Below are 10,000 nucleotides of genomic sequence, written 5' to 3'. Positions count from 1 at the left end.
TTGTTACTCCAAAAGCTAGAGTGACAACTCTACCAGCAGGCAGTCATATTTATTTTGCTTTTAGCACCCTAATAATAATAATAATAATTTACCAATTTATATAGAGCGTATTTACATATGCTGATCAATAGCGCTTTACAATCATATGTTTGAAAGAAAACGAAAATATATTACCGTGAGAATAAAATAAACTAAGTTACAAACTATAAAAATACTTCTTAAAAAGATAGGTTTTAAGTCGAGATTTAAAACTGTTAAGTGATGTTGCTTGACGAAGCTCCACAGGTAGCTCATTCCAGAGTTTCAGAGCTGCTGCTAAGAATGATCTTGCTCCCAATGTTGTAAGCATCTTTCCCTTGGGATGGTCCAATAAGAGCTTACCAGTAGACCTAAGATTATATAATGAATTCGATTTTATACTAATAAGATCGCTAAGATAAGTTGGCGCTAGACCATAAATACATTTGAAAGTCAAAAGGAAAATCTTATAGTCAATACGCAAAGAAACTGGCAGCCAGTGCAGCTCATAAAGCGCCGGTGTAATGTGAGAAAACTTTCCAATGCCAAGAATAAGTCTTGCTGCTGCATTTTGTACACGCTGTAATTTAGCGATCTGCACATTTGGTAAGCCAAACAATAAACCATTACAATAGCCAAGACGGCTGGTTATAAAAGCATGAACCAAAGTAATTAAAGAATCTCTCGACAGATATTTCTTAATACGTCTCAAGTTATGTAAATGATAAAATGCGGCATTACAAGCCTTGTTTATATGATCAGTCATGCTTAAGTTGCTGTCAAACCACGATCCAAGATTTCTAACACATGGGCTTGGACTGATACGATTATTGCCCACAGTTATGGAACACGAATCTAATTTATCAAGCTGTTGTGGTGTGCCGACTAACAAAAACTCCGTTTTATCATCATTGATCATCAACCGATCTTGAATCATCCATTTCCACCCTAAAACAGTATTAAATTAATCCAAACATTTTGTGGTGAACACCCCCATCATATTTACCTTTATATGGGAGAAAAAGAAAAGAACATTATTTTACTGTCAATTTCTGCAAGCATATGTAATAAAATGGAGTATTGATTTAAGAGTACTCCATGAATAATATTTCTTGTACTAGCTTCAAGGAAGCTAATGATTTAATAGATTAACTATGGGAGCTCGAAATAAATGATTCAATAATCAAGTTTCTTTTTTTTCAGAACCAGACTTATTCAAAGGCTATACAGTGAATATTAGAGCTGCACTATGGAGTAAAAACCCTACGTATATTATCAGTGGAGGAGAAGATAAAGCAATGAGGTAATAAGCATATTGTATGCAAAAAAATATTGAATCAAGGCATCTTGCAAAATTTAATTAGGCTCTGCTGTGCAAGGATTCTTGAAATCTGTAAAATACACTATTCATCACCCTGTTCATGTCTACAATATACTGGTGTCTGCAACTTTTGTTGTTTTTTTTTTCACAGCTTTATTGGGTGCTCCGCTAGTGATATACAATATAAATTTGTAATACAACACACACACACACACACACACACACACACAAAACAAAAAACAACTCCCTGGCTTTGAGAATGGTTTTGAAAGACACTTCTACAACTTCAAGTCCACATTACAGATTTTCATCTTCTTTGAATTGATTGAGGGTCACACCTTCAGTGTTCCAGTTAATTCTTTCAAGCAGGGGGTCATGTAGACCATTTGAGGGGTCACTCAGACCATGTGCTAATTTTTTTCATTGTATTTAACTTAACATTTATTTTTCGGGTTGCTTGATGATTACTTCCCAAGATGTTTGAAACTCTGAGTGGCAATAAATGTTCAAGGTCTAATCCAGTTCCATCAGTTTACTTGTATTCTGCTCTAGTTCAACTGTTGAGCACTCTTATAGTCAATGAGGACATCATTCTGGTACTTTGTTATAACTAAACATTTGTATTTCATCTGTTGGGTCAGGAAGCCTTCTTTATCAGGTCATTGACCCGAGACCTGTCTCTTATCACTGCACTTTCTGTTCCATGGTCACTCTTCAACTAATGCTTGTTGTTAAACTTGTGTATAGGCTTTGGGATACAAGAAGTATGAAAGAGGTTAAGACCATTGATTTGCCACAGAGTGTTACAAGCATGGTTTTATCAAAGGATGGCAATGTACTCATTGCCACATATGGGAAAACAATATCATTTTGGGATCCAGAAAGGTGAGGTAAAAGCAGGTGAAACAAAGGACCTCAAGCCTCTTCTAAGACAACAATACAATTCCCACTTTTATAATATGTACACCTTAATATTCTTGGGCAAGCAGCTGTCACATTTTGCTTGCCTGGCCTAGACCGCTTCTTGCTCGCCGTAGTTAATTATTTTGTCACAGGAGGACTTGTCTGGGTTCAGTGGTTCCTTAATTTCACACTATTTACAGAGAATAACATAGAAAGAAAAATATGTTATGTACAATAGATGATTACAAAAATAAAATAATCACAGTAGGGGTTATAAAAATTTGTATGTGTGTGGAGATTAAAGTAGCAAAAGCTTTCCAGTTGACCACCGCCTACTTTCAAATGAAACGAAGAAATGACACTGAGCTCTAGTAGAGAATGTTTGTAGAGCCCAGGACTAAATCTAGCTGCTCAGATGTCATTCTGGCTCTTGAAGTCATTACCGCCTCACAGAGCCACTCACTTCATGGGCAAGAAAGTTTTAAAAGTTACTTGCCCAGCAAGAAAATCTACTAGTCCTGGACTAACGGATGGGACTTCTTTCAAGCTCTGTTAGTGAATACATCATTCTGCATCCTCTACAGCAATTTTATTATTTTTTTCTTCGTCTGACTGGTGTCCGTGCTCCAATTCAATGGTACTCTATTACTTATTTCTTTAATATTTATTTATTCAATTATTTTTATGTCTACTTTTCATGTTTAGAATGGAACAGATCAAGTCTTTCGAGGCTCCTACAGCAATATTTTCAGCCTCACTCCACCCCAGTAAGTCTTGTTTTGTAGCAGGAGGAGATGACTTCAAGCTTTATAAGTTTGATTATGAAGATGGAAAGGAACTAGGTAAGGCAATCAAGAGACAAAATAACAATATACATTTCTTTGTTCTGAAATAGTTTGCTAGGCATTTTGATCATATTTTTTTAACGATTCACTTATTAACCAATACTGTATTTTATTATATAGACACGAGTGTTTTACTGGAAAATATACCACTCGTAAAATTAATAAAAACTACATCTGGGACCCGAGTGGTTTATTTTCCATAATCTCACACGTGAGTTTATCGATGACGTAATTTCAGTCATTTCCATCTATTATTTTATCGATGTCTTTTTGTCTCGTGGCAAAAACAATAATTTACTCACTCGCTGCGCTCGTTTGTAAAATATTGTTTTTGCCACTCGAAAATAAAATTCATATCTTTGTGCCACTGTGTAATATCCTCTGTGCACTTCTGGTGACCATTAAATAATATTTAAGGTTGACATAAGGTGACTTTGGTAAAAGTTGAGCTTTGAGCACTGCTGGGGAATATTTCTGAGCCACCGAGGGATAGACTGTGTTGCACGCATAATGTAATCCCAGCTAGTAACGTCTGAGAAACAGCACCATTCTCAACCCCCCACAAACTACACTGTGTTTTGTGCATTACGAATTTCCCATTTAAAAGAATGTCTTTGTTAACAGGATCAATCATAGCACGTACTCAAATCCTGTTACACAACTGGGGGCCGAGAACAAGGATTTTGGCTTAACCATGCCCCAGGTGTTCCAAAGAAGGATAGCTCTTTCCACTTGATAAATCTTAAATACTTATCCCCTGTATAGTGTTTTATCTGCTGGATAGTGCTATCCAACCTTTAAACAACTGGGGCCTGAGCTTTAGTTTTATCTGTGGCACAGGCTACAGAGGGTGACGTCTCAATTTAGGTTTGACTCTCTGAACAAAGCCACTCATTTGACAACTCTTTATAATATATTATCATTCAAAGCAAATTTTTCTTTCTTTTCATTGGCCGAGAGCCCACCACGTGACCTACAAATAACTGCCTACAAATAATGGTCTGCTCATGCGCAATGCCGTCCAACTGTGTTTGGCTGCAAATAATATTCTGCACATGTGTAAAGGAAATGGCAGATCGCTTCACTTCCCGAGGATATTCATTAAAAAAACAAACTTGGTGATCGAATGATAAAACAATTATTGCACTTGTTTTTTTCAGAATCGTACAAAGGACACTTTGGTCCTGTACATTGTGTAAGATATTCGCCAGATGGAGAACTTTATGCTTCTGGCTCTGAAGATGGCACATTGCGCCTGTGGCAAAACACTGTTGGCAAGACTTATGGACTCTGGAGAGCAGTTAACAATGGTGTAGCAGCAGATGGAACAAATTCATGATAGATAACTTATTTAACAAATTAACATTATTTACTTCTAATCATAAGAGGATTATTTCAAGTACTCTTGGGCAAGTTCAATTCAGTTTGTAAACACATACAAACTTGTGCATTCTCTGCTTCTGTCCACACATGAACACATAAAAATGGATAATTTGTAAATTCTGGGTGGAGACATTCAGAAAAGGAAACATTGCCATGTAAATAGGTTTAAATGTATATCAGTTTGTATGTGTTTGCATGAACATGGTCCCAAGGTGTTTTCCCATTACATCAGGTTTCAACTGTTGGATGAGTTCTAGTTTTAAGTAGTGGTCCAGATAAGAAGGAAAGAGCCAAACACAATGAACACGTCGGAATGCGAAAAAGGAGATAACTTAATTATTGTCTCTACTACACTTCTGATTGGTTAAAACATCAAAAGTTCTACGAAATCTTCGCAAAGTAGCATGTTTCTGAATCCCTTGTTTTCTAACCAACCTCCCCATAACAAAATTTCTTGTGAGTCTAAGTAACACAGAAATCCTACTTTTCTTGGCTATTGTTTTCAACACTTATGAGTGGTTGAAATCTCTCAACACACACAAAAACGCCCTTTAAATATAGAGTTATTTTGTAGACTACCTTTTTGTAAGTTTACGCATTCTCTATGTAAAAATGAAAACATTGCTATGTGAGGAAAGCATATTGTGCCATAACAAAAGAAATTGCTTCTTTTTTTACCAGGATCATTACTTAACTGGTTAGTCTTGTCCCCTTAATGCAGGGTACACCCTATAATGGCCTGCCTATAAAGGTTTTTTTTTTTCAGACTTTAGGTATACATTGTATAAAAGGGTAACGATTTCACTACATGACTTTGCCATTGCAGTCTGTAGAAGGACCACAAAAAGCTATCAGATGGCTGTGAAAAAGTAAGAAAAAAACTTGCTATTTGATTGACTTATTTAAAAGATAGTGCTTTTACAGCAGTTAAACTACACCAGATATGTGAAAGCAGTATATTTCCTTTCAAAAATTGAAAAAAATTAAAAAGGGCAAAGTGTTGGACCTGAGAGAAGAGCCTCCCCATATAAAACTATGTTGAATGCCCCACTCCCCTCAGCCTCAACCTCCACCCCTCTGACCGCTTCATTTTCAGAAATTCCCCTTTGTAGTCTTACTTCTCCAGAAAGTAACCAACATTTTGGTCTGTCCATATTATTAAAATGGAACCCTTTGGTGTAGGTAGAAGGTTATTTGTCTATGTTCTGATCGGATACTGCAGTTCTGTAATTCCCTAGTTTGTATACTACAGAACAGGTCCTCATTGGTTGTGCTAAGAAAAAAGAGCATTTTCACTCACTTGGCCAACAGCCATGCAAATTTATTACGACAAAAGAAAGCGTTGTCATAAGAAAAGAGTTCAAATCCCGCAGAACTGTTTTGGGACACCAGCATGGCAGACGTGGCGTCATGTGAAAAGCTCATTGTTAAGGTTATGTAAAATAAACAACTGGGGACAAGAGCATTGTACCATCTTTCTGAATATTATGATATTTATTTCTTAGAATGATTCTTTTCAGCCATACAAGAGATAGATAAGGTATTTTCTTGGTGTCGTGGATGTGTGCGATCAACAAATGATGTTGTAAGATTGAAGAGACACTGAACTAAATCCGCCGCCATACCACTCAGTTTCCACAACACCAAGAAATACCCAGTAGATATGTTTCTTTCTATACTTTATTGCAAACTTAAGTTAGAGTTAGGTGTCAGAAATCAAACATTTATAAGACCTTGGTAAACAAATGTTGTCATGTAGGAGAGTTTAAGTTTCGCAAGAGACAAGACTTGACATTCATCTACCTTTAGAGACACTGAGATGGCACTTTACAACCTTTGGAAAAGGTTTTCCCAGAATCATATGAGATTTTGCTTTGAGATATTTATCAACAAGCAACAGCTTTTAATTCCTTGTTATTTTGTATAAAATAGAAACTGCGAAATGATTTCATAACTAAGTATACCAGTATGACTGTAACTAACAACATAACCTTGCATGTTTTGTAACAATTATAATGAAGATGTTTTATCAAAACAAACTGACAAAAGAATATGTCAATTATGGATATGAGATATTTTTGTAACACGTCATTGCAAAGACGATGACGACTGAATTAAAGGGTATCCTGCTAGTAGAATCTCCTTTTCTGTACAACGTAAAGTTTGGATTCCCTGCAAGGCGGTTATTCTTTTTCTGTTGTATAAAGGAGACTGTCGTTGAGGGAATCATTTTTCGGGGTGTGCCTCTAGCCTGCCTGGCAGGCGTCCAAAGGGAGAGGTGATTGAGAAGAGCTTCTGTTAATCAGTCTACAGAACAGGCCTTATATTTTTGCGTTTTTCAGGCGAGAGAGGGCAAGCACAAGACGGGCGTGGACGGAGTGCGAGACAGGCATGACACGAAGGGCGTGAGATAACTGCTGTCCCGCGTGTCGGGTGCCCCACGCCCGCCTCGCGCTTGAAAATGCAAAGATATAACACTTGTTCTGCAGGCTGCCATCCATTAACTTGCTACATGGCCTGTTCCAGGCTCCAAGATAGTCGGGTACGCTGAATTGAGAAAGCGCGAACACGAAAATAACCTTTTTCCCGCCCCGTCAACTTTTCGCGTGCCATTCACTTTTGCCTCTTGCCCACCATCTGAAAGCCTGGACAGGCTACTTGCTACATGAAATGTTGAGAGACCGTTAGTTGCTTATGGCAGTCTATACCTGGAACAGAACTGACACAGCTGAATGACGGTAAAAATGCTCTGTACAAACAGCGAACATAAATTGAGGTAATAACAGCACCAAATTTGTGGTTTTTATCAGGGTTATATGGAGTTGTATTACCCAACTTCAGTTGCAGCCATGGGAGATTAGACCACGTGTTCAGCGGTTGCTTACGCGAGGCTAAAAACAAGATGCCGGTAAACTTTAATTTTAACTCAGGTCGCCTCAAAAAAGTGCTCGCGGTTACTTACAAGGGCTGCCAGTGACATTTTCCCAGGGAAAAGCACTAAAGATATTTCAGATAAGAGGTCGCTTAATTACGAGAGGTGGTCGAACCGACCTCGTTCCCCGGGTCCTCACGGCTACCCGTCCCTGTCTCTCGCTCCGCAGGGACGGGTAAGAGAGGACCCTGGCAACGAGGTTGGTAGTCGCACACGGAGATTTGACCATCGTCAGAGTTTTGAAAAAATGAAACTTTAAGACAAAGTAGGGGACAGTCAATGAAAGCTTGTTTCCTTAAACTTTAGTTTTGTAGAATGGATTTCAACGAAATAGAGCTGTTTTACTTCCATCACTGTTTTAACATGTAAATGAAAACTAGGTTTGTTCGAAATGTGGACACACTGTATCAGAGTATTTGTTCATGTTTTAATAAATAAGAGAAACAGTTATCGATGCTATAACGAGAAATTGTCCATAGCCTCATGGTATTTCCGTCACTGAGACCGTCTTGGATACCGCCGAGCCCAACTGAACGATCATCATAGGATTACCAGGAGTTTGCGGAACAATAAGCTCGGCTCGAAACCGGTTTTGGTGTGAACACCTGCAGCGGTATTGAAACTTCGTAAGGCCATCCTCTTTTTTTCGGTACCTTTTATGGTAACTTTGTAATGGTGACAGTGCTACTGAACTTACAACTGACTCTTGCGTGACGAACTTCCTATCGGAAGGTTATATTACTCTGAAAGGTCTGCGACCTAATGTGATACTGTTTCATCTCCGTCTTACTTCGAAGGTTTCTTGCAGCGTTGTGGAAGAATGGCTCTCAATCGGTACCTCACTGGTTTGGACGAAACAGAAACGAAATTTGATGCCTCTGCCTCCGAAGTAGCAGATATCGAAAGCGCAGTAGTACAGGTTTGTTACCGAATTCTAGAAGAAGTGTACGAACTAGACAACCGATTTAAGACATCTCGTGTACTGAAGACAGGAAGTTTTTACGAAGGAACTAAAATAAGCGAACCGAATGAATTCGACTTGATGGCCGTAAATGAAGAATTGTCGCGTCCTGGCCTCTGTACAGCAGTCAGGGAATGCCCTGATGCAGCGGGATTTGCTCATGTCCTCACAGAGGACAAATCTGTTGCTGATCGCTGGAAAGGAATTACTTACTCGAGAGAGGATGGTCATCTATATATAGTTCCTTACCACCAGTATGGCTCCGTGCAAGTGACATTCGGGGAGATGGTTACGAATGCATACGAACGCCTTTGCTCTAGGGGGACAACGATTTCCACCCCGGCAGGGACTTTAAAAATGGTACAATGGGGAACAAATCCAGTTCGACCGGGTTGTCGTCTCCAACTGAAATGGAGGTCAAGTTCTACTGACGGTTACAATCCTCTGAACATAGACGTAGATTTAACATTTGCCGTTGAAGTGGAAGTGGAAAATGATCGTGAAAGTGCAAGCAATAGTTTATATCTTTTAGTTCCAGCTTGGTGTTATAAATGCCAAGAACATGTTCACAAAAATATATCGCTCTGTTGGAGAAGGTCATTTTCTTTGATTGAAAAACAAATGTTCGAAGAAATGGGTCACCAGCATATTCACAAGAGATGCAACAGGGTTCTGAAATATTTGAAAGATATGTTTTATCTTGACAGAAACCCTTTTCAAATCAGTTCTTATGTTATCAAAACACTGGTACTCCGTCATGAAGAGCGGTACAAGGAAGAGGAGCACAAATGTCTCGAAAAATGCGTCTTGAGAATATTGCATGACTTAATTCATTGTTGCCGAGAAAAGGAACTTCAAAGTTTACACAACGCTAAATGTAATATTTTTGCCAACGTAGGAAAAAGGAAACTTATAGCGACAGAAAAAGCCATTCGTTTGGTAATTGCAGCCTTAAGACAGATTTGCGAAAGGAGAATTTTTAGAATCTCAGCTTGCAATGAACTTACTAAGCGTCTTCGATATGATATGAAGAGGTTCCGAGATGAACTAAGAAAGGAAAATTCCAAAACAGTACAGCAGTGTTTTCTAAACGCGGAGTGCGAGAAATGGCTCTGTGGTTTAGCAAAAAGGAAACAAAAACGAAGGCGGCAGAGGGGAATTAACAGTGGAAAGGGAGTTTCGCAATACCCGTATAGACGAGGCCATCACCGAGGTCGTAGCAGCAACAACAGCGACCTGCTGCTGTAGCTGCAACTGAGAATTCTGTGTTAGTGATTAGGATTTAACTGAAATGTTTGAATAAACCGAGCTGATACAAGAAGAATAGCCATTAATGTAAAGATGTTACTCAGGTAAATACGATTTTGCTCTATTTTTTGTATAGTTATAAGAGGAGACTGGTTATGAAAAGCGGCAAACATCAATGATAAAAACAACAGTGCTGCAGTTTATGTTGGAAGCACCCTGAAAGTGCACAATCCTTTGTTTTCTGTTGGCAAATTGTTACGGAATAAATTAATGCAACGTTTTTATTGGTCAATACAATCAAAATGATAGGAATTCTTTTGAACGTTGTGCACTTTCAGGTCCACAAAAACATATAACAGGGGTACCCAACGAGAATATAGTACAAAATT

General features: G+C 38.5%; 1 protein-coding gene across 2 annotated transcripts in view; it reads left to right on the top strand.

Annotated features, from left to right (window-relative positions):
• LOC140935828 (serine-threonine kinase receptor-associated protein-like) overlaps positions 1 to 6,521 on the top strand; it is a 14,884-nt gene extending 8,363 nt beyond the window's left edge. Inside the window, exons 5-8 of one of the 2 annotated variants that reach the window (XM_073385401.1) lie at positions 1,222 to 1,321; positions 2,087 to 2,224; positions 2,948 to 3,084; positions 4,248 to 6,521. In XM_073385401.1, the coding sequence (XP_073241502.1) occupies positions 1,222 to 1,321; positions 2,087 to 2,224; positions 2,948 to 3,084; positions 4,248 to 4,426 (554 nt within the window). In that variant the 3' untranslated portion in view covers positions 4,427 to 6,521. The remainder of the gene's footprint in view (positions 1 to 1,221; positions 1,322 to 2,086; positions 2,225 to 2,947; positions 3,085 to 4,247) is intronic. The other variant, XM_073385402.1, reaches the window with a different exon arrangement.
• Positions 6,522 to 10,000: the final 3,479 nt, after the last annotated feature.

Source organism: Porites lutea, chromosome 4 (genome assembly GCF_958299795.1).
Source record: "Porites lutea chromosome 4, jaPorLute2.1, whole genome shotgun sequence".
NCBI lineage: Eukaryota > Metazoa > Cnidaria > Anthozoa > Scleractinia > Poritidae > Porites > Porites lutea.
This window is presented reverse-complemented; position numbering and strand designations above follow the sequence as displayed.